This window comes from Osmerus eperlanus, chromosome 8, assembly GCF_963692335.1.
Source record: "Osmerus eperlanus chromosome 8, fOsmEpe2.1, whole genome shotgun sequence".
Lineage (NCBI taxonomy): Eukaryota > Metazoa > Chordata > Actinopteri > Osmeriformes > Osmeridae > Osmerus > Osmerus eperlanus.
In genome coordinates, this window is record NC_085025.1 from 5,812,279 (window position 1) to 5,838,001 (window position 25,723).

At 45.3% G+C, this 25,723-nt stretch overlaps 1 protein-coding gene across 2 annotated transcripts; it reads left to right on the forward strand.

The window, feature by feature from the left end:
• The first annotated feature begins 1,165 nt into the window (after positions 1-1,165).
• On the forward strand, positions 1,166-25,495 carry flrt2 (fibronectin leucine rich transmembrane protein 2). Of its 2 annotated transcripts, none has more exons than XM_062467061.1 (2): positions 1,166-1,448; positions 21,427-25,495. In XM_062467061.1, the coding sequence occupies exon 2, from the start codon at positions 21,865-21,867 to the stop codon at positions 23,863-23,865; it is 2,001 nt and encodes a 666-aa protein (XP_062323045.1). In that variant the 5' UTR covers positions 1,166-1,448; positions 21,427-21,864; the 3' UTR covers positions 23,866-25,495. The 2 variants fall into 2 exon arrangements, with proteins under 2 accessions (XP_062323045.1, XP_062323044.1); XM_062467060.1 differs by lacking the exon at positions 1,166-1,448 and adding an exon at positions 18,670-19,259.
• The last annotated feature ends 228 nt before the right edge of the window (positions 25,496-25,723 follow it).

Consider the following 25,723-nt stretch of genomic DNA (forward strand, 5'->3'; position numbering starts at 1 on the left):
CGCAGGGGTTCCCATGGGAACTACTGCAAGGGTATGTCGGCACCAGCTCTCATCGGTACAAACATCAGCAGCTGCAGCAGCCTACCTTAACACACACATGCACACACACACACATATACGGCAATAATACAATGCCAGTCTTAGCTACAGTACAGAACCTTTTTGATCCCCCATAACAGGCCTCCCAAACACAGGCTATCAACACCAGCGACTACCCCCGTCCCACTTGTGAGAGGGGTCCACCAGAGACAGAGGGATCAGGGTTCCTGAGAAGTCGGCCCTGCAGTGCTAGTTTGCACACTTCCTCTCCTTAATGGAGAACACATATTCCCTGAGGCCCCAGTGCAGAGAGGCTGGCAGCAGGACGGAAAGCTGGCAAAGCCATGACGGGAGAAGCTAAACATTGAAGAGGCAACACCCAGCCAATAAACAAACACATAAGCAAATACTAAATATGCTTGTTTTGGTAAATTGGCCGTTAGGAAAAAAATCTTTTTTTTAATCTCTCAACTCAATTATCCTGTTGCAGGTGACTCAGTAATTCTTTGTGTCGTTTAGTAAGACTCTAGTTTCTAGAACATTCCCCCCCTCTGTCAGTATGAACTGTAAAACATCTACCTCTCAAACGATTTTCACTGAGACGCAGTAGCAGGAGAGATAAATCTTTGTCCAGCGGAGGGGTGTAAAATGTAGTGCACGCTCTCTCAGTCTTCACGTGCTGCCCCCCAGATCCTAATCTGTCCCGGTCCTCTCAGCGCCCCAAGCGTGCCTGAACCCTGACCCCCATAACTCCTCCTTTGTTCTTAGCGATTTCCTGATCCCTCCATGCCCCCCCTCTGCCCCCCCAACCCATAACCCACCCTCCCCCATTCCCCCTGTTCCCGCTGCACCATGCCCTTTGACCCCCCCAGCGCCTCTGCTTCTCTGCGAGTTCGACCTCGCATTCCTGTAAGGCACCCGGCCCTGAAACACGACCCGCTGGTGAGCTCATCGACAGGCGTGAATGCAGGAGTGAAACGATACGCGAGAAAAAAGACAAAAAGAAGAAAGAAAGAAAGAAAGAAAGGAAGGAAGGAAAAGAAGAGAAGGAAGGAAGAAAGGAGACAACCATTGGTGTTGGACAGGCTTGAGCTGGTTCTGTTTGTGTGTGAGTGAGTGTGTGTGGTATCACCAGCAGGATTTTTCAGAGGTACAGTTACGGTTTCACTGCACAGCGAGGAGAAGACAGGCGAGCAGAGTCTCTCTCTGCCTCGCTGGTCTGACTGCTGCCTGCCGCTTCCTGCAGACACACGGCGGTCTCCTGCGCCCGCCACCCGCTCCTGAAAGTTAACGAGACGCCTTGTTGTTCTGTGCATCCGGGAGCTGTCCTGGGATGTGTGTGTGCTTTCAGGAGGTCACGACCCTGCAGCCTCGCTGACCCCGCGCTGACCAGCAGCTGCCTTCAGAGGGTAAGTGCCTCGCACTTCATAACTGTCTGACAAAAGATAGGGGGAGGGGGGAGGAGGGAAAAATAGAGAGAAGGAGATGATCAAATTAAGCAACTGACAACATGAGAGAGGGTGAGTGACAGTGACTGAGTGAGAGAGAGTGAGAGAGAGATGGAGAGAGAGAGAAAGAGAGAGATGTGAATTCTCCCCAGATCATTGAGATTCAGCAGATGAGATGTATGAGATCCACCAAGACGCATCTTAATCACTGCAATCATAATTAAACCAATCAGTGTGTCTCCTTCTGGGGTAGATTCTGTGTTTTGCCTCACCACAGATTGCAAATAGACTGTCGGGAGTGATGGATCCACCTTTTAAAAGTTTAACAGGACTATTAGATGGAGTTCGTCAACATATATATATGATTCAAGACTATGTCATGTCTTTTTCCAGTTCACTGACTACAGTTCACTGTTCTTCTCTTCGACACACAATGTATAATATTGACTAGTACACTTAGAAACTGATGAGGTAGGATAACATGAAAGAAAACTGAAAACTGAAGTGGCTAAAATGTATAAGATATAATGACACTTAAAAACATTTGATAATTTTAGTTATTACTTAAATTACACTACTTAATCAGATTCGAACATTTGTGTGAATTCTAAAACTGTAATGAGGCAGTCACAATTATCTATTTTTCTACACAATTAACTAATTATCTATTCAGAGTTAGAGTGTAATTGGTTTGAAGTGATTCTTATTGCTAGATTATGTATATTTTTGAATGGATGACGTGATACATAATAATGATCAATTATTTAAATACTTCAGTCCCAGTGCAGTTACCCTCAGTGTAACTACTAAAAAATACAGGGATTTTTTTATGCATGGATGAAAAGTTCATATGAGCCTGTTTTCATATAGACCTTTGTGCTTCAGTTTTTCTAAATTGCGCTTTTTATCCTGTTGTCGGATTAATTCTAAACAAACATGCCAAGACTCAGTGTGTGGCTGTCGACACAAACAGTTTGATTCATGAACACTTTCCTTTAAAAGCATGGCTCATTTTAGTAGATGGATCCATACACTTGATGTCGTATTCACCTCGTCTGAGTAACATTGAACTGCTTCGCTTCACACTCACACAGCAAAGAATTAAGATGTTTTCATTTTATTTTGTCTCGTGAATGTCATAAGCATTACTCACATCTACAGACATGGCCGTGTTTGCCAAGGGCAATGAAACTGTTGAAACAGCCCCAGAACCCACACAGCAAGCCAAATCAATCTAATCAATCAAAGGACTTTTATTTTTTTTATTTTAAATTCCTACTCGTTTGAAACTCTACTTCAGCCCAGGTGCGTGGTGCAGAGTGATCTTCGTCTCTGACTAATCCGGGTCTCTGCTCTCGGATGCCTGGGTATGGGACAGTCCCTACTGTCACATGACCAGCAGGAAACGTGAGCCATGGATGACACTTTGACCAAAGCTCTATTTGGCCCGAAGGCACAACTTAGATATGCTAAGAGAGAGGGAGTGTGGGGGAAGAAAAAAGGGTAGAGGGCATGGAGAGAGAGACAGGAAGAAAGCCAGAGAAAGAGAGAAAGGCAGAGAGAGAAATAGAGAGAGAGAAGCTGATGTACTGTAAACTAAAAGAACCAGCACAAGGAGATGACTGTTCTTCCCCATTTCCCCTGCTCTCTTCTGGGCTGGGGGAAAGAAACGGAGATGGCCTGCTCTGGAGGAAACATAAATAGAACTAAATACCAGCACATAATACAATTACAGTTTAAGTGGTGAGCAAGGGTTCATTGAACTAAAATGTCAATAAAAACATATCATATTTGCAAGCTTACCAAGATCTCGGACTTGGTCTAATTTTTTTGATTCCAAATAAACATTCAAAGTATTGTAATAATAGCAAAACTATAATGTAGTGCAGAAATGTAAAAACATGTTTCAATGATATGTTAACAGTACACAACACACTGTTTGAGCACAGCCACTTATATTCTCACATGATCTCAGAATCCACTTTCCACAGATCAGCACAACGTCACACATTCAAAGAAGCAGAATAATACAAATAAATAAGGCTTCAACCTATTTAAAAAAGTATGCTGTATGCAAAATCTACAACAGCAAAAAAACACTGCATATTTGTGAGGTATTCTGTCAGGTGGTCGCTGCTCCAGGGGCTTGGTACACACGACTGACTAAAGGCTTCAGAGAATCGTTTTATGGGCTGTGAGCAGACCAGCGTTGGAGAGACCATTGTTGTTTGTTTTGGAGCCTTCAGAAGGCGTTCAGGAGAGAACCATGGAGAGGCCAGGCGCCTGCCAGCGAGCCTGGTTGGGCCTGTCAGGAAAGCTCCAGTGGTGCTCTGCTCCAGCCCTGGTGAAGCTGGCTCCATGCTGCTGACCTGTGACTCTCCCGCTTGTGCTTGGAGACTCTCCCAGCTCCTCTGCCAAAGAGGCCAGACATCGCTCACATTAGCCTGACAACACAGACGCCCCAGAATTATGATTCAGGGAAAGAGGTCGAAAGATAGTTTATTCACTATCACTTAATAGCTGAGCACACATCCAAAATAAACTTTGTGGACTTTGTGCAGCCCTGTGCTGGGTGATGCAGTACCCCGAGGCTGCTAATGATGACAGTGTTTCTGCACGCCTGTCCAGGCTTAGCTACCTGTCGTTCTCCGGTTTCACCCTGACTGGCTCAGTTTGCAAAAGCAGGCTTCAGATGAAGGCTTGGCCGTGACAGAACTCACTTGAGGAGAAATCTGTTAACCCCCTGACCCCTGCTCTGAGAGATGTGTGTGTGTGTGTGTGTGTGTGTTAGTGTGTGAGTGTGTTCATGTATGTGTGAGCGTGTTAGTGTGTGTGTTGGTGTGTGTGTGTGTTAGTGTGTGTGTGCGTGTATTGGTGTGTGTGTAAATGGGACTCAACATATCACAAGAGGGATGAACATGTTCTCTCTTTCTGACTCTCTTCTCCTCCAGAGTCAGAAAGCGCTGGCCTTTCTGCCTCACAAAACCCAGCTAGCAACACTTTCACATGACCCCCAGACCTGGCCTGGAGCAACGCTACACGAGACCCTGACACACACCTCGGTTTGGCAGACTCAGATGATTCCCAGCAAGCCCTCCAGCCAAAGAGTTACTTACTTCCTGGCTTCCGCAAGAAACTTTCCTGATTTCTCAGCCTCATCTATATTCTGTCACCACAAGACCTGCCAGACTTGACGAGGAGACTTGACATTTTTTTTGTTGTCTTTTTTTCCAACGTCTTTCTCTCAAAGCAAGAGACAGAATTGCATTTCAGGCTGCAAGGATGGTTATTACTAAGGATAGCGAGGAGACAGAGATCCACACAGCATGTGAATCTCATCAATAACGGTGAGAGGGCATCTGTTTGAATAATCCACATCAAACAAGACGCCATGTCAGAGGAGGGTTATGCATATATTTTCCTGGTTATTCCTGTCCAACACCAATAAGCAGGCTGGATAGGCGATGAAAGCAGAACAGAGAAGGAAGGAGGGATTGATTTGATCAGCGAAAGAGAGGAGGACGCAAGGAGAAGAGGAGAGAGCAGAAGCCAGGATGTTGTTTCCTAGCCTCGCCAGGTCATATGGAGGATATTAGGCTTGTCTGTTGTTTTCCCCCCCCCCTCTCTCTGTTTCATTCTCCTATAGTCTGACACTGCAGCCCCAGTGAAACATGACTCAGGATGAATGGAGCTTTTAGAGCTTGTCGTCCCACACATTGTTCTGGTATCTGGTACTTTTTTATTTGTCCGTCACCCAATAAAACACGCACTTGGCCATTTGATACCACTTGCTGACCCAGCCTCGCTCCCCCCCTCCTCCTTGCGGACAACCAGGCCTTTTTAGGATCCTTTTCTTTTCACTGTTACTTGTAATTTATAAATGAAGAGCTTGCCTCATCATGTTTGGATTCTAACCGTGTAAAGCGTACATTCCCCTTACTCCTCCTAGCTCTGTTTTCAAAGCTCCGTGTGTACCAGGACTTGGTGAATCACAGAATCTGAATGTGATTGAAACAGCAAATGTTTCTGTAAAGTGTAATGGACCGCTTCCCTCCCAACCCAGGCTGAGAGAGCATAAGTGGAAGAAGAGAACCCAATGTCATGTAACAGAATAACGCGGTGTGTTAGCGTTTTTCATAGCGAGACCCAGCAGAGAACCCCATACTCAGAACTCTTGTTTTGATTCTGTCTACTGTTCCTGAGGGTCGGACTCTTATTAGATTCTGTCTGCGTATCCACCCGCCGCTCAGATGAGCCCTCTGACAGCCTTCCTCCAGTCGAGTTTGGCCTGGACCCATCAGCTTCACATTCTCTCTGGTTATCCTGCCTGGGGGGTGGGGGGCTAGGGGGTGGGGGTGGGGGCCAGGAGAGGGTGTAATTTATGTTCTCTGCACCACCTGGATCTGGAGCAAACAAGCTTGTGCCTCCACGCAACAGGGGGACCAACGATGCGAGTAATGCCATTAAAATCCCCAAACCATCTTTTTTGTAATTTTTAGTGTGTGATTAGGCAGACAGACTATTTTCTGCTGTGCTTGTGTTTGTGTCCCTGTGTGTTTTAATGTGTGTTTTTGTGTGGGTTGGTGTGTGTGTGTGTGTGTGTTGGTGTGTACAAGCCGTCTGGCTCCTGCGGTTCTGAGGCAGTATCGGCTCCATTTGTTCAGCTGGTCCGATGCAGGATCAGGTGGCCGAGGTATCCCCCGAATCCCTCGAGTCCCTCTCCTTGAGGTGACCCAACCCCCCCTACCCCCACCCACTCCAGACGGATCCCGTTTCCACCCCCTCAGCACCCCAGCCCCTGCAATCATCCCCTACTGTCATTTATTATGGCAAAATGAAAGATTCCAAGCTGTGAGTTAGTTTGCGTTGGCACCGACGAAGGCTCCGGTCATTCACATTCCCCACATTTTACGACTGAGGACTGCTGCAACATTATACACACAAATACACGCACATAGAAGTACAAATGCACACGCCCACACACACAGGCACACACACACAGACAAGAAGCCGTAGCCTTTATCATTTTTCCAAAATGAAATCCTGGAGCAGGAGATGGCAGTGTGCCATTTGGTTTGACCCCCGTCCGGCCTCCCAGAGGGCATATACCCTTCCCCAGCCTACCTCTACCCACCAACCAGGACCAAGGCCCTGTGGTGGGGCAGGAGAGGGCCCACTGGGACCTGGAACACCATGGGACACAGCATCAACTGCTGTCATTATGCAAATCCCCTTAGAACACCTGGCTTTAATCAATTATCCACAAGATATCTGTGTCTTTGCCTCCCACATGTTGAGACACGCATCCCGATAGCGGGACACTCTCACAGAGAGAGAGAGGAAAGAGAGATAATAGAGGGAGAGAGGCAGAGAGAGGGTAGAAAGAGAGAGAGAAACAGAGTGGAGAGAGAGATATGAGAGAGGCAGAGAGAGAAAGAAAAAATAGTTGACAGGCACAGTTGGAATCAGCCAGAACAATCCCAGAGGGAATGTGAACAAGACAAAGCAATACAAGTTGAAAATAAAGCGATTGAGTTTTACGCACAAAATTGTCAAAAAATACTGCCACAAAGAGAGTCACTGAATGACTGCTGAAAGAAAAAAATGGCTGCTTATAATCTGTTGCTAAAATGGTTGCTCTCCATGAAACCTAAAGTCTATGAATACCAAAATAGTGTATCTGTCTAAAGCAATCTGAAAGGTGGAGTATTATATTGGCATGCATTATCAGAAAGGTATTTTCACATCCACAGAACTGTGCACATCCGTTTACACAACAGTTTCGCACGGCACAATTTTAAGAGCACCCGGGAGTGGAAAGTGTTTTGCTTCAGTTAAATGTCACACAACACAAAATGTCAAGGGAGGAATGTGATTAGAACTCCTCACATCCTGGTTTTATGCGTTGATCAAAAGAGCTGCAGCTTCGGTTTTCTTATCTTCAGATGAGAGAAGAAAAAAAATCATTATATGGCAGTGAGGGGGAGTGGGTAGGGGAGCTTGACTGGGGTCACTGTGACTGTGTATGGTACAGGATGTAAAAAGAGTGTTTGTGTGAGCGTGTGTGTGTGTGTGCGTGTGTGTGTGTGTGCGTGTGCGTGTGTGTGTGTGTGCGTGTATGTGTGTGTGTGCGTGCGTGTGTGTGTGTGTGTGTGTGTGCGTGTGTGTGTGTGTGCGTGTATGTGTGTGTGTGCGTGTGTGTGTGTGTGTGTGTGTGTGCGTGTGTGTGTGTGTGCGTGTATGTGTGTGAGGACTGTTCACCCTCTCAGAACAGCTAAATGTGCATGAACATGGAGACAATAGGTGGTCACCTCTCCCTCCAGACTAATTCTCTGATGGAGAAATTAGGCCAGTGACCTTATAAAGGAATCTTCCCTGTCTCCTTCTAGTAGGCACTGGAACCTCCAAACACCTTACCGGCTGAAAATATGACCATGAGACTTGATGGAGTACCGCTAACCTAAAATGAAATATGGAGATTGTTATTAATTCATGGGAAAGTATGGCAGTGAGAAATATATTTAAAAAATGGTCTGGCGTAGTTGAGAGCAAATTTGAAAGAAAATTGAATTTTTGTTCTTTCGAACAGTAGAAAAATATGGAGAAAAGTGCTGCGGCACAAATGAACCAGGCCTACATTCAAATATAAGTGTGACTTTTGGACAGAGATTAACAACAGTTCCAATATAAATATGCAATTTACTTTACCAAACTATTGTCTCACTTTCTCAAAATATATTGTATACATACACACTCACTCACACACATACATTTACATTTAGTCATTTAGCAGACGCTCTTATCCAGAGCGACTTACAGTAAGTACAGGGACATTCCCCCGAGGCAAGTAGGGTGAAGTGCCTTGCCCAAGGACACAACATCCTTTGGCACGGCCGGGAATCGAACTGGCAACCTTCAGATTACTAGCCCGACTCCCTCACCGCTCAGCCACCTGACTCCCCCTGCACACTTACATGTGCAATATTATTTTTTTTTTCTTTTAGTTCTTTCTCTGAAATATTTTATGTTAGTTTATTTAATTCCAGAGCAGAAATAGGACTAATTATTCAATCAATTACAGAGAAACAGTTACCTTCTTTGACAACATATATTTAGGAGCACATTATTCATTCCCTGCATTAACATGAACAAGCACAGTAAATTAGACTGGAAAAGGGTGGTTCCCCTCCAACACCTTCACCTTCTTCACTGCAGATGTTTTTCACCAAAAAACAATAGGCCTTCAGACAAAGCCAAATACACTACTGCTGTCGGCTGTGAACATCTCTATAAGTAACCGCAATGAGATTTCGGTTTGTTGGACGAACGCAAGACACCCCTTTTTGGTGGTTGTGAAAGAGAGACTGGTATTAAGGTTTCCCATCTGCTAACATTCGAAGCTCAGTAGCGGCTGGCCTGGTTTCCCGTCTCGCTATCCTGTGGAGAGTTATGTGAACGCTGATGAGTCGGGAACACGGAACTGGAAAGACCTTGTCTGGCGAGAGGCCTTGAGCCGCTGCTGGAAGACTGTCAGAGTGCCGAGTCATTAGAAATGCCTCATTTTCACAACGCTGTGTAAACGGCCGAATGGCCTCCGTCTAAATTAGCCCAAGTCTCCGTAGGGGAAATTGAATCGGGTAGCTAATAGGATGGAGAGCTTGAGGTGAAGTTAGCATAGGCCTATCTGTATATGTTTACTGACTGCTGGCCCATCGAACTTCATTTAAGAAGAACAGGAACTGTGAGCTTTAGGGAAGGTGACAAGTTGCCTCTGTAAAACGTTTAAATGGCAAGGAAACTCATGTTACCGCAATTGCATTTGCCACCATCATAGCAGTAGTCAACTCCCTGTCTTGGAGTGGAACGAAGGTTGTGCTGATCCATGGCCTTTGACAAACATTTGAAATAGAATCACTCCCTCCATAAATCTGGCCTGAAAAAATTGAATTGCTAAATCAGACTCAGTCAGCTTGCTTCATAGCTGCGACCCAGAGAGCACCAATAATAAATGGTTTATGCTCTTAAAATGTCAAATTAAAACCTAAATGGAGGTGTCCCTTTTTCAGCAAAATAAATTCAGATAACATTTAGACCTAACTGGAAAATAATTTGAATGAAGTGAAAGAAAACCCACGGTTTCAGCCAAATAAATTCAGATAACAACCTGACTGGAAAATGTTTTGAATTAAGTGAAAACCCACGGTTGATGTGTCTTCCTTTTTTCTGGCATACTAAATATTATGGCAGCATGGGTATTGGAATAGTATGTTAGATGCTAGTATGGGTATTGGGGCATTCTGCTGTAGATTATAGATGCACCATACTGTACTAGTCTGGGGAAACACAGTTTCCCCTCCATATACTGACACTTTTGATCTTTCCTCATGTTGCTAAGACACTCATAACCTTTGAGTAATGGAGCAGTTTGCCTTTGTGTGTGTGTGTGTGTGTGTGAGAGAGAGTGTGTGTGGTGCTCGGGCTGATATCAGAGCTGGAAAAATGGCACAGCGATGACACAAGTGAAATGCTGTAATTGCAGGGAAGAGGTAGTGTGAGAGTGAGAGCGAGAGTTACCTGACAGTCGCCTGTTTGTAATTAAATGCTGTCAGAAATCTTTGGCCGCGTTGAGAGATTAGTGGGCTGACGTGTGCTGGGTCTCTGTGTTTGCTCTGCCTCAGCACTACCGGCACACAAGCCAAAAACAACCACCACCACCCCGGTTACAGCACTCTCCTCCCCTCTATCACTACTTAGATCTCTCTCTTTCCTCCTCTTTCAGTCCAACTCAAAGACCCTCTCACTCTTCACCCCCTATCCCTATATATACAGCACCCTCTCACTCTGTCTCTCTCTTTCTCCCTCCCTTCCTCCCTTTCTCTCTCTCTTCCTCTCTCTGCATGTCTTTCTGTCCTTTTCTCTCACTCTGTATAACTCTGCCTGTCTGCCTCTTGTGTTGTGCTTGGAATAAATAACAACAATGACTTGCAGGCCGTGTGTCTGAGGTGCTGGATGAACCCAGAGGAGCTTGAAGGGCTTTTCTGGTGTCAGCACTCCTATGACTCCTGCAAGCTACGTGTGTGTGTGTGTGGTGCGTCTGCATGTGTGTGTGTGTGTGTCTGTGTGTACAGACAACATAAAGAGCCCCATTGATAAGAACAAGTTCTTCTTGTTAACCTATCAGGGGAGTTGGGCCGATGCCAGCTCTTGAGTCCCAAGGCAGATTTCGACTCTACCCCGGTGTGACACAGCCGAGCCCCAGCCCAGACTTGCACACAGTAGGAGGAGCACACGTGGAAACACTCACATGCCAGGAGATCCAGCTGAGCGAGGAGGGTCTGGAGCTTTGTCTGACCCTCCCGCAGGCCTGCACCTCTCAGGGCTGGGCCCTCTGTTTCACACTGAAGAACACTTGCATGTGGCGTTTGTGGCATTTCTAAAGTGTCTTTCTGATGCATTCCACTTCACGAAGATACCCGATCCAGTGCTCAGGGGAAAACAGATACTCATGAGAAATACCTGCTGGCCTCAGTTGCCATAACAGGATTCAGTAACGCAGAGGGGAATTTTAACCATTCCTTACACGTGTTTCGCTGTTATTTTCATTTTCTCCGAGGTTGAAGGAGCTCAGTTTGTTTTATTACCGCTGTGACTACAGACTGGACATCAGCTGCAGCCGACAGTTGTTGAGCACACCTCGTTGTCAAATAAAAGTGACAGGATGAAGGTCAGGGACGAAACAAAGCAGGGTACTGTGGAGGCCTGCCAGGCAGACACAGACCTGCCTGCCCACCAGCAAATGAGCTTGTTTTCACTCTTTTTCTGTTTGTTTAACAATCACAAGGCTGTGAATGTGAGACCAACTGCTGGTGAAATCGACATTCTCTCTCCGACACACACACAAATACACACAAGCTTTGGCTATTGGGTAAATCCACCCCCAAACCACATAATTAATCACAACAACAGCCACAACAAGTGGTTCGAAATGACAGACGACTGTGGGCAGTGCACACTGAGGGGAAAAAAGCTGTGTTCTATAAGCACATCAACATTACCTTTAACCAACCCCAGCGTGTGTGTATTCAAAACTGGAGGATATAGCAGAATGAAAAAACACATACATCGGCTGAACATTACAAAATCTTAAAGGGATGATTCTCTCATAGCCATGTGTTTCTACAGATAGATTGTGCAAATTGTAAGGGCTTAAACCACAGTTGCAAAGAATGTAGCACCCAAACCACGATGATGGCTAAGAGTTTAGTTTTCCATCTCTAAATATAACTTGACATAGCCTGCAATTCCTTTGATGTAAAAGAGCATTGGATATTTGCATGATGGCTGTCAACAGGGGAACTTGAGTGAAAATTATATCAAAAGGATTTAAAAAAATATAAATACCCAGACAAGCGTAAATCAGCATAGATTATTTGACGTTTAGCTTCTACACCATCTTTGAAACCAATTGCAAACTGTATATCCCAATCCAGGCATATGTCTAAATGTAGTAATAACTAAATGTATGCCTCAACTTGTCTCAAAGTACATGTGATGCGACAAAAGCCAAAGAAGTCCAGCCTTGCCTCAGAAAAGAGGGGAAAAGTCTAATGCCCGGAATTGTACCCATGGGCAAACTAAATAACACTCACATCAACTCTAATAGATGTACCACATACATTTCTAGCCGTGCAATCAGGGACTTTGCCAAGTCAGTGAACGTAGCTGATCAGTCTGATGATACGAGAGGCCTGCAGCACTGAGGCTTGTTCCTGCACTATGAAGTTATTTGATGTTCATGAGTCTGCTGGTCCCTCATTAGTTATTTTCAGACATTCTTGTGATTCTGTTTAGAAAATTGTCTGTCTGCGGAAAAAAAATTGTAACCCAGAAATATCTAATCCGCCAGCCCCTAATCAATCCCCGAATGAGAGCGTCTATCCCGTGAGATTACAGTCCATCTATCTCATAGGCACCAATTACAGTACGGTATCTCTGAGGGAAAGTAAAGGATGAGTCCTTTACAGTTTTACCGGCCTAGTGTTTGTGTGTTGACATGAAAACACAACTATCAATATGACAACATAGCCTTGGGGGTTGCCAGCTAGTGCAAATATGTACTTGCTGATCTTGCGGCGTCCTCAATCATCTTTTACTGCAGTTTTACATCCCTTCCCAGTGAGAATTTGCACCATTCACCCTTGACTATTAAAGGCCTTTCTCAACTTCTCCAAAACTGTGTAATTCACACACATAGGGCCTTTATAAATAACTAATGGTGGCTAAAACAAAGATCTCTATATCTTAACGTGAGGTGGCAGTGGGACAGGTGTGCTGGCTACACTGGCTCTCCCAGACTAATGTAATTAATCTACTTTGTGCCATGTTAAAGGCACAGAGGTGCACTGGAGAAAGAAAAATGAAAAGGGAAAGTCATGAATTATACAGTGATACTAGCTGCACAGCTACTGACCTTAGCTACTTTTCCAATTTTTTATTAGATTTCCTTACTTTTTTCTTTGTCATTCTTCTTCACTTTCTCTCGTGGTAGGCATTTTTTTTTATTAGAGGGCACCTGACACAAAGCCCCATGCACTCTGTCCCCGTGAAGGAGCAGGGAGGTAATTTTGCCATCTCTCTGAGAAACTGAGAGGAGACATATTAGCCATATGTGATTCATTTATGATGCCATGCTTCAATTAATCTGCGCAGGGTGACAGACGCCAGGGCTGGGCCTGGTGCCACCTGAAAGAAAGAGCGATGCACCAGTGTGTCGTCACCACTCTGTGAGGGATGAAGGGATCAGACAGATCCCTTTCATCAATAGATCTGAGGTCATCACTCAGCGCCGTGGACCAACCCCATCTCTCCTATCCTCCATCTTTCCCCCCTGACCATCTCCGTCATCGCTTCTCTTCCTCCTTTCTCTTCGTATTCCCTCTCACTCTCTCTCCTCTTCTGGGGAGATGAAAGAGAGAGCTAGTTAAACGGAAATCTGGACCAAGGTTCTGCGATTCATCTACACCCTGAGTGGGATGTTGAGTGATTGGGAGTGGGGACGAGATGTGGAGATCTGGGGGAGACAGCCAAGGGATGTTTCCTAAACTATTTCTAACTGGGGAGACTAGCCTTGGCAGTGAGTGGACGCTGGAGGGAAGCGGGATGGTGAGGGTTTAGCGGTGGAGAGCAGATGGAGGTACAGATTGGTATGTATGCCTTAGTAGAGCCATATGGGGAGAAAATTATATTTGCAAATATCTGTTGTGTTTTTGACAATAGAACTAGAAGAACATGGTCTTTTAAATGAAGGATCAGCACATACAACACGACATCGCTAGACACAGAGGTCATTTTCTCCACATCAGTACAAGACTACAGTATGATTTTGTTTGTTGTTTTTTTTACAGTTAGAATTTTAGAATAAACGAACAAAACATATATTCTGGATTTTTATTTGGATGAAATGAACACATCTTCAAGAAGACTGGATTATTGTTATTAGTTAGGGTCTTGTTTTAGTCAAGTCAGTAAGGCTGAGCAAGGGAACCGAGAACAAGAACAAGACAGTCAAGCTACTGGTCAAAGGGAGAGGACTCACTTGAGCTTCCAGATCACGACAACAACAACAACAACAGCATCAAACTTCTGTAATCAGAGGATTAGAAAATGCCTGACACAGTATCAAGCACAATTTCACCTGTGATCTGGAATTATCCACAATCCTGTTGTAGTGAATATCAGACTAATATTTAGTCTGAGGACAATACAACATATCCAATGCCCATACCCTGTGAAATAATAATTGTGCATCTCCCTAATCAGACTTTTGACAGTTTTAGTTATAACCTTCCACAAGGAATTAGCAGATTAACAATAAGCGTGCTAATCCACTCTCACTGTCTCACTAATTCTGAATGAGAGCCAGACCAGCAGAAAGCTTCAGTGGTAATGAGGAGAATCTCTTTGCTACAGATGTTCTCCAGGGGTAGAGAGTGAAGCGATAAACAGTAAATTTGGCCATGCAAATTAAATCGCTAGTCTAATTGATGTCCCGACTTTCTTTTTTGTCTACATTGCTAAGTACGCGGCTTTCCCTATCTTCTTAAAGTGGGCATCATCCTTCATTTAAGTACCGTGGATGTCTAATAAATAAGCAAATCCTAGACAAGGTTGCAAATTCACGTTAATTATAATACAAAAATTAATAGCTGTCTGAGGTCATTCAGCTGTCAATTGGGTGGCGGCATTCTTCACCCTTTTTTAATTAGTAGACAGTCCAATAATGAATTTTCCTGTGAGCAGTAAACACTGAAAAAAGGACATACTTGATGTGAGTGTGATGGTGTTATAAAATGGCCATAAATAAACATAACTCATGATGTGAAAGTTGATAAGAGACAATCAAAACAAACACCAGACAACAATCTAACTAAACTAAAGCATTGACTTATCGGTTCTTTGCTCCTACCCAGTAGTACTATCAGGCCCACATCTGATTCAACTAACACAACGTCTAGTCTGCATCGGTCAGAGTACATAACTCGGTTACTCTTCAGTTTCTCTAAAAACAGACACACTGCAGACGGAGAGGCAGTCCTTTTTCCTGCTCTTTTCAACTTGTGTCGCCCAATCGTGCTCCTCAGAGTAGCCCAGCAGGAGAAATCAAAATACAAGCTGTGCATACAATGAAGATGCACAACAACATAAATGGCTCATTCAAAACCATTGCCATTATGTCCAGGAACTGCTTAAAAGTCAATCATACTGTATGAGCTAGGGGGTGGTCTGGAACTACAACCTGCAGTTATCTCGGTCTTCAGGGGAGATGGTTTGCTTTGTGTTTTACATTTTGCATTTTCATTCTTTTAGCCTGCACTTTTATCCAAAGCAACCGACAAATAGCACATACTGTAACTTCAAATCACAGACTCGTCAAATCATAGATAGCCAGCTCGCATTATTTAGCGTGTGGGTAAGGTTTGGTGAAGGACAATCTGGACAATAGCCCTTCAGGACAAAGAAACCCTCACACAGTCTCAGTATGAAGTGTCTAGCCTGGAGGGTAGAAGCTAGAGCCCACATCCTCACCAGTACAGCCAGGCTAAGACTTCCTCTCCCTTCAGTTCAGAAGGGGGAAATTCAGCCCAGATGTGACTTCAAACAGAGGGAAAAGCTGCAGGGATTGGAGAAGGGATAAGGCCCATCCTTCGCGTGACCCTCAGACCTGTTCCTGGCGTGGATCTCTTTTTCTATCCCTCTCCCCTTCCTTTCTTCTTTCTTTCTTCCTTTCATTTTCACACCCTCTCTGTCCATCTCTCTTGTTCTATGTTTTGTTCTTGTCTTTTCTGTTCCAACAAAATCTTTCTTTGCTTCACTGTTTCTCTGTTGTCCTCTCTCTCTCTCTCTCTTCTCTCTCTCTCTCTCTCTCTCTCTCTCTCTCTCTCTCTCTCTCTCTCTCTCTCTCTCTCTCTCTCTCTCATCTACTTCCTCTCTCTCACTGCCTTCACACCTTAAATCTTTTTTCTTAGTGATCCTCTCTCTCTCCTCGCCTGATACAGGGTCCGGGCCCGTCAGTGGTTGTAAAGCCTGACATTAGCATGGGGCTGCAGTGGAAGAGCTGAAGCCATAGCATTCATGTAGCCTCACACAATTCACATCTGAGAAAAACTCACTGAACACTGATTGAGCCCTCTCTGCCTCCCAACAGTATGAAAAGAGCTTTCATCTTTAAAACAGACTCCAGTAACTTCTCGTCTCTTTAACTGGACAGAACAATGAACATAACAACCTCCATGACTGAACATATCAAGGAAAAAAAGGGTAGCAGGAACGTATAATAATATTCATATTGTGCACTTAGAAGTGACAGTTGGAAATTGGACTTGCCTCTCATGAGACTTTACATTACGAAGGCAGGTATAGAAAGTTGATTGGGATTGAACTGACACACTTAAACATGATTACCGTGCCAAGATTAATGAACATATTGATCGTCTGAGAGCTAAAAACGTAATCAGCTTCCCTGCTCACTCTGAAGGAGGCTGTGGCTAGTCTCAGTCCATCTCTCCCTGCCATAATCACACAAACACCAAGCAAAAGAGGAATGTAACTCCACAGTCATCATACTGCTATCTTACCAATCATGTTCCACGTGTTAAACAGGGATGTGGAGTTGCTTTGAAGTGTCCAGATGTAAACATACCAGGAGAAAAAAGCTAAGCTAATGATGTCTCCTGGGCCTGCTGTGTGAATGTGGGTGAGGTAAACATCAGGGCCGAGGGTCTGTATCTGCGGCCCCACTGTAAGCTCTAAAACAGGGTTACTTTCTGCCGTCCAGTCAGAAACAGCCACCATGTTGGACTTTGATCTGACCTCAGGAGCGGGCAATACCGGTTCTCCAGTTTCAGCAGAACAGTGCCGCTGTAAACATACCCCGCAACGCTGAGAGAGAGAGAGAGAGAGAGAGAGAGAGTGAGAGAGAGAGAGAGAGAGAGAGAGAGAGAGAGAGAGAGAGAGAGAGAGAGAGAGAGAGAGAGAGAGAGAGAGAGAGAGAGAGAGGGAAGGGAGAAAGAAAGAAAGAAAGAAAGAAAGGAAGGAAGGAAGGAAGGAAAGAGAAAGAAATATATTGACAGAGAGACAGAGAGAAGAGAGAAATGGAAGATTGGTCCCAGGTCTGATGCAAAAATAATATTTGGATTTATAAAAGATGTGTAAAATTGGTATTCCTTTGAAATCAATACATAAAGCATGACTTGTAATTCAGTGATTCAAGATTAGATCAGGAATTTATCTTTAAGTTTGCTCAAGTGACGAAACGGAAAAACCTAAATATTAAACTGGAGTAACAGGAGTCCATGTCTGCATTTCTTAGAGATTCTTTTATTTTACATTTATATTACATTACTTATGACTACAATGAGCCAATCCCTTTTTTTTACAAACGACTTGCTTGCTGTATAAAGAATCCAGTTTGAATCCTACACAGTATGTAGTGTCATAGTGTAATGTCGGACCAGGAAACAATGCCTTGGACATCCCTGGACTTCAGACAACTATTCCAATAATGTTGAAATGTGCAATAGAACATGTCCATCCACTGCAAAGAAAAAAACAGCACTGTTTCCTCTGCATTCTTCACATGTCCATTATACTGTATAATTCATGCTGTGTACAGCGACCTGATTTATGAAGAAATTAAATATTTTAGACCGGGCACGGCAAGGCAGTCCATCTTTGTGGCATGGCAGCCAAAATTAAACATGAAAGGCTGAATGAAACCAACCAAGCTAAAGAGAGATGTTGATGTAGTGGCGGACTGGTATGGCATTGGGTGGATTCCTGTCCTTGGGAGGGAAGGAGAGGGATTTGAGATGTGGCCATGTCACAGTTTCAGTTGTCAGGGGACCTGTGTAAAAGTTGTCCATGGTTTACATTTAATCAATCTGCTACACCAATATCAATGAGTGGGTGGCTTGTGTATGTTTTTTTAAGATGTGCAATTTGGGTGAACCTATACCTGAGATGTACCTAAACAACCATATTTAGTAGTAGACTCCAGAATGTAAAATAAGGAGATCCAAACTGTGATACACACATGCCATTTCAAACTAGCCTCCTCTAGTAATAGGCTTTGTCTGTGTATGTGTGAGAGAATATGTGTATGTTTGTGTGTGTTTATGTCAGAGAGAGAGAGAGAGAGAGAGAGAGAGAGAGAGAGAGAGAGAGAGAGAGAGAGAGAGAGAGAGAGAGAGTGTGTGTGTAGGGCAAAATTATCTGAATCCGAACTTTGTCGGATGGCTGAATAGTCAAAAGACACTTCGGTTGACAGTGCATCTGAAAGCTTTACATTAGATGAAAATGACGCTGACAGGAATATAAATCCTTAAGTGCCCAGATAGGAAAAGTTGATAACCACAAAAATGACATGAAACAAAAGACTATCAGGGGACCCATTTACACTTAATCAGCGCATTTAAAGTTGGAGAAACAAATTAGGTCCAGTATATGCCTACACCTATAGACAATACAATACAATTTATAATATAAATACGCCCCAGCCAAATACCGGGAATACAACTTGCTATTCTATGTTAACACCGGTGTGCGGGCAGCAGCAGCGGGGCGGATCTGTGGCTTAAAGCCACCCTGAGCTGCTCCGGGAGATGCATTCTTTAGCAGGGAAGGGAAGGGAAGGAGGGACCGAGAGAGCCGAAGAGAGCGAGACTGAGAAAGAAAGAGCAAGCGAGTGAGCGAGCTAGGGAGGGAGGAGAGAAAGAGGTGGTCGGTGCACCGACATCACTATCAACTGAACTCATCTAACGTAACAACTCTCCGGGATTCATAGAATTGAAGGCAATTTTTATCATCCCAAAAACGCAAGCCGTCATGGCTGGGGCATCAAGCGGATACCTCGGCAAGTGCGCTTTCTCCGTTCTAGGGGATTTTAACGTGGAAACTATTCGTTGTTGTTCTGGTCCCACTGTAGTTGTAATGCATTTCCGAAGATTTTGAAGGAATCGTGGCCGTAGGTTGAGCTGCGGCTGAACATAAAAGTGCGGACATTGTTGCGGACTCTTTCCTGGGCTCGGGCAGTATGCCGACTGGTAGACTCATGGGTGGCAGAGCGCTTAGAACCGATTCGCACAAACAGTACCAAATGGCGCTGGATCGTTGCGCACTGTCACATTCCAGGATTGCATGAAGGACAAAGCGATTGAGAAAAAGTTTAACATTATTATGGGGTTCATAATGGATGTGGATATAGCGCCGTCTAAGGTATGGTGAACTTGAAGGCATCTTAACACTGAATCGTTATTTATATAAAGCAAGATACCGAAATAAACGGTATGGGTACACGCAGATAGGCTACACCATGTTGAATATAAACATAATACTTTAGCGAATGACTGCATTTGCGATTTAAATAGTTTTTGTTCAAGTGGAATTTCGCAAAAGTGCGGATTCTAGGCTACTCAATTATCTGCACTCGCCGTAGCCAGCAGGTTATGCTTTACATATGTAAGACTTTTGCTATGAATTAGTTTTTTTCATAGGTTCAATCGTAGATCTGCAGTTTGTCATCCGGGCAGGAAAGGTGACCAAGTTGACGATTAAGAGAGATCAGAGAATGTTTTAAAAAAATATTTTTATTATTTATTCGTGCGTTAACTAATTTAATCGTGTCTGAGATCAATGCGCTACAAAGCGCACCGCTTTAATTCTTTCCTCCATTGGCAGCAAAAAAATAAATAAAAAACTCGATTTACGCTTGAGGTTTCAATGCACGGTACGGCTCTCAATCCCTCTTTGTAATAATTCATTCAAATTAACACCCCTCGCTGGGTAGGCTTTGATGTGTACCTGATATGCTTCTTATCGCCTTTTAAATACCCTATCAATTTAAAACTTTTAATTGCATTTCTGTCGTTAAATCCAGTACTTGGCTAATCGGATTTTGTCCTGGTGCGATATCACTTTGTTCATCTGTGAACTGCTCTCAGCTGTAAAACGTCTAGCTTCACTACTTGCTCCCAAGTTGGTCAATCGAATCGTTCTCAATAAAATACACCTTCAATTTTCCTTTTAAGCGTTTAAGGGCATGTTCTGCCATTCAGTTCCGTTTTTACAACTGACATTACATTTAGTGGTCCCTGGCCCTTAAATACGTACAACTATAATCATTTTAGATGCTGCTGCCGTGGCACTTTTTTTGCGGCATGTGCTTGCTTATTTTCCCGGTATCTCATTTGATTAAATGTTGCCGTTTCAATTTAGAAAAGTAGATCGCAGATGTATTTTATGTTTCTTTTGCTTCATGTTCCATAGAATCCTTCAGCACAACAGACCAATTCACGTGAGAGCCAAGGCCCCTCTAACCCATCCTGCCTGTTTAAAATTCTAGACATTCACGCCGTTATTTATTAAAAGTATATGGGCCTATTGAGCATTGACTAGGGGTGGCGCTCCTGTTAAGTTGAAAGCACTGGATGACAAGCAGTATCTTTCAATCATCAGGGAAGAAAATGTGTGATGGGCTATAAAACCTGACTACTGCACGAGGGAATCCAACGCATTCGCATGGCCTTGTGGTGACGACTCCCGACATCTCATTGAAAAATAGCCCATATCGATCATTTATTGCAGGTTGAAAGACTAAATTATTTTCCAATCCCATTTCATTTGACAAGCTGCGTATGTCATTCTAGCTTGATGGAGAAGCTCAACTGGACTACTCCACCCCACCCTACAAAGCACACACACACACACACACACATGCATACACACACACACACACAGTGCTGTGTGTAATATCACGAGCTGGAGGTGTACAAACATATTATACAGTTAAAAAAGACAGACTTCAATTTACAGTAAGCACAACGTGTAGCAACCTCGCCATCAAACTCTTCAAAGTACAAAGACAGAAAATTGCTTTTCACATTTGTAAAAGAGCTTGCCATATGGTGTAATGTTCCTTGGCTCGTTCAAACAAACTCAACTTCTTCTTTGTGTTCTTGTTGTTTCGTGGCTTTACCATGCTGTTGGAAGTACAGAGTGAACATGCTGTGCTAGCAGTGCTATTCTCTCCTTGGATAGCGTAAAGGAGCCATGAAAGACTCTATTATATCTCTTAAACCGGATGTGCCAGAGCTGTCCTGCATTTTTATCAGATGGTTTGCCATTTTTGAAAGAAATAGCCTGTGCATAATTTCAAAGCTGTGGGAATCTGTGTGTGTCTGTGTGGGAGGGGGCAGGGGGTATAGATGTGTGTGAGACAGTGTGTAAATGGTGTGTGTTTTAATCTTGAGTCAAAGTGTGTGTGGTGGGGGGTGGGGTACGGGGCAGGAGAGGGTTCTGTGCCTGGGCAAGAGAGCGAAGCTCTTTTGACTGAGAACAGACCACCCCTGAAAATACTAATCCAGCCATTCTTTTGTTGGAACAGGTCTCTGGATCCAAATGTCACCCCCCTTGGATGCTACCTCAGGAGGGGAGCAGGAGAGTGTGACGGGTGGGCGAGTGAGGCCTACGAAGGCTCACCGCTGCCAGGCTACTTACTGGTCCAGACTGGGCCCGCTGCAGTGAGACAGGACCCCTGCTACGGTCTGATATCTCAGCATGGATGGAGCCAGTCAGTGGAGAGGCAACAGCAGCAGCTAATGAGACCATTGCTCTTCAGCTGAGCACTGGCAATTACAGGGGGATTACCCTTGCGCCTTCCTCCCTTCTCCACCCTGTGAACTGACGCTTTATCAAACTCTCTTAAAGGACTCTGTCTTTATAGTGGATATACTCCATTGCCTTCTTCAACCCTACTCGTTCAGGGAGGTGTGACAATAATCTTTTTTCCTTTGTTCAACTTTGTTTGTTTTGGGGTTTCACTATGGAGTTTTTACAGGCCAGACTGTGGAATAAAGACTGGGCCTCGTTCGTGAGATTCTGGCTGACGGTCCTACTGAGTCTCAACATGCAGTTCAGCCCTGGTGCTTCCTGCCCTGTGGAGTGCCGCTGCGACAAAACGTACGTTTACTGCAACGAGCGGAGCCTGACTTCAGTTCCCCTGGGTGTTCAGGAGGGCCACAAGATCCTTTTCCTCCACAACAACCAGATCAACAACGCCGGCTTCCCGCTCGAGCTTCACAACGTCGGCTCGGTCGAAACCGTGTATCTCTACGGCAACAAGCTGGACGAGTTTCCCCTCAACCTGCCCAAGAACATCCGGGTTCTCCACCTCCAGGAGAACAACATCCAGACCATCTCGAGGGCTGCCCTGGCCCAGCTGCCCAAGCTGGAGGAGCTCCACCTGGACGACAACTCCATATCGACGGTGGGGGTGGAGGAAGGGGCCTTCAGGGAGGCCCTCAGCCTCAAGATGCTCTTCCTCACCAAGAACCACCTGAGCAGCGTGCCCATTGGTCTGCCGGAGGACCTGACAGAGCTGCGATTGGACGAGAACCGTATCGCCATCATCGCCGAAGAGGCGTTCCAGAACGTGACGCGTCTACAGCGCCTCCTGCTGGATGGGAACCTGCTGACGGATGAGGGAATCGCACCCGGAACCTTCCAGGAGCTCACCAACCTCCGTGACTTGGCGCTGGCCCGAAACTCACTCACCTTCCCCCCGCCCCTCCTCCCCAGCCAGGCCCTGGTCCGGCTCAGCCTGCAGGATAATCAGATCGACCAGATTCCTGTGGACACTTTCTCCCAGCTCCAAGGGCTGGAGAAGCTGGATATCTCCAACAACCAGCTGCAGATCCTCACGCAGGGAGTCTTTGACGGACTTGTCAGCCTAAGGCAGCTCACTGTTCGTAACAACCCGTGGCGCTGCGACTGTGCCGTCAAATGGGTGGTGGTGTGGCTCAAGTCGTTGTCGGCCTCGCTCAATGTCCGGGGCTTCATGTGCCAGAGTCCGGAGAAGGTGCGCGGTATGGCAATCAGAGAGCTGACCCTGGATGTAATTGAGTGCCCGTCTGGCTCCGACCTCCTGCCCTGGCCCACCTTGCGCTCCACTCCCCCTCCGACCACCACCGTCGCCATGACCACCATGACCACCAAGCTGACCTCCACCCCCATCCCCACGTCCACCCCCTCCTCCCTCGCCTCCCCCTCCCCTCTCCCGGCCCTACCGCCTCACCCCTCTGGCCCCTTGCCCCCGTACGAGGACCCTCTTCGCATCTCCTTCCACGTGGTCAACTCCAGCTGCATCGAGGTAAGCTGGGACTCCTACTACACTGTCACGGCCTACAAGGTCACCTGGGTGAAGATGGGCCACAGCCTGATGAGTGACGTCACACGAGAGAAAACGGTCAGCGGAGACCAGCGTCGGCTGAGCCTGACGAGCCTGGAGCCTCGCTCTGTGTACCGAGTCTGCGTGTACGTCCTGGACACACTCAACTCCTACCGGCCCGGGGAGGATACCATCTGTTCCGAGGCTAGGACCAAGTCTGCCTCGACCAACTCCAACAACAAGGCCACCGGGTCGGAGCATGCTGCCCCTCAGGACATCAATTCCACGCTCCTATTGGCTGGGGTGATCGGAGGGGCGGTGCTTGTCGTCCTGGTTACGCTGCTCGGCCTTTTCTGTTGGTACATGCACAAGAAGAGCCGTTCGTCGTCGACTCAGTGGAAATACAACCGGGGACGCAGAAAAGATGATTACTGCGAGGCGGGCACCAAAAAGGATAACTCCATCCTGGAGATGACTGAGACTAGCTTCCAGATAGTCTCCCTGAACAATGAGCAGCTGCTCAAAGGGGATTTCAGGATCCAGCCCATATACACACCCAATGGGGGAATAGGCTTCAGAGACTGTCACCTTAGTAACAATAGCTTAGCCTACTGCAAGAGCAGCAATGTTCCCAGCACCGAGTTCTGCCTCACGTGATATTGCACTGTTCAGGACAGACGCACTGCGTCCTCATTCACCACCCTTTGTTTAAACCGAAAGCAGACAAACACACACAAAACAATCTTAGTTAAAATATACTGTACCATATATATATTTCCTAGTTCTGTCTTACATGTAATTTATATATGGACGATAATGTGGAATTCTGATATCTTTTTTATTCTTAGTAAAAGAGATACAAATGGTTTTATAATCAGCTGGGGTTTGAAAGTAGTTTTACGCTCAAGTGTGAACATGAGAATTTGTACAATCACTGCACGCTGGTGTAGTTCTGACGAACACTGTCAGGTCTAGACGGTTGGACTCATGAGGGCTGGGATTCTTTGCTAACCACAGAAGCGAAAATAAGGCCTTTGTGCAGAAACGAAGCAACCCCTTGCAGCCAGAACGGCAGTTAAGATAACACAGCGGTCGAGCAATACAAATACTGCTGATTAGACGACCATGAAAAAATAGCACTGGTTGTATTTTCTGAAAAGAATTGAAGTGCACTTTTCTCAATGCATCAGAGATCGTAAGCAGCCATTCAGGAAATGGGCTTTTTTTTTTCAGAGGAAAACAAATCAGACAAAAAACACTTTTCAACACCCCTTGGCCCGCGTAGGATTAAGTTGACAATTTTGAATGTGGTAGGTGTTGGAGTAGGAAGGAGTATAATGTCGGTGTTGAGTTGAACAGCCTCGTCTCCGTGAACTTGCAATGTTATGACAGCTGTGACCACTAGGGGGCAGTTATTTTCATTCAGCAAGGAGGTTGCCTGAAAGGTGTGTGTGAGAGAGAGAAAGAGAGAGAGAGAGATCTTACCACCCCAGAATCCATTACCTCAGCTGCATGGGTATTGTTTGGAGTGTTGTTTAGCTCATCGAGCTACTTAAAGGTGTGGAATAATTTAAAACTAACAGTGGACTCTCTGTTCAGGGGGCCAATAATCCAGATTTTCTTCTACTCTGGGGTTGAATCATGGGGACATCTTTGCCCCTGTGGGTGTGGTGTCTTGTCTGCAGAGTTTGTGAGGAAGTGATGGATTTGTAGTACCGTAGGAGATTAATTTACATCACTCTCCATACACTCATCCATCCTGTCTTTTATTGTCGTTCTTTTGATGGTTAGACAAATGATTCACTCACAGCAACCATATTCTTATGTTCTCATTGGCCTCACAGCGGTTTGATGAAGGAGCTGTTCCTCATAATTGTTCTCTCCATTGTCTGGTCACTCTGTGGGACTGGCTATTTTGTTTACTGATTGATGGTCCAAAACAAAGCGGGGGCTCAAAATGGTGTTAGATTGATTCAGGGGGAGAAAAAAATATCTAAACAAAGACTATTGACCTGTACTGATGGACTTACCCCTCCTGATCCCCTTCGCTGTCCTGGCCCTCAGATCCCTGTTGGAGCTCAATTAAAACCCAGTCTGGTTTGGCTGCTGAAGCTCTGAGCAGAAGGAATGTGGGGTGCCAGTGAGAAGTCTTCATTATACATTTCTTACTCAGACTTTATTTGCTTTGACAAGATTTTGTTTTGCGGAGACGAGTTCAAAGAATTCCTTCACCCCTGCCCTCTTCCCTCCTCCCTAAACCCCTCTTCCCTCCCCCTCCCCCTCTTCCCTCCCCCTCCCCCTCTTCCCTCCACCTCTTCCCTCTGCCCACCCAACCCCATCTCATAATCCTCATCCAAAAAAGGGAGAAAAATATGCAGACGTTATTTTCACTTGGCTCTATGAATCACACGCAGAGAGGGGGATGAAAGCCAAATGACAGACTGCACTCTTTGTAGGGTGCTAAGAGTCAGTGGCACAGACACAGCAACAACACCAATTTTAGCAACCCACTGAG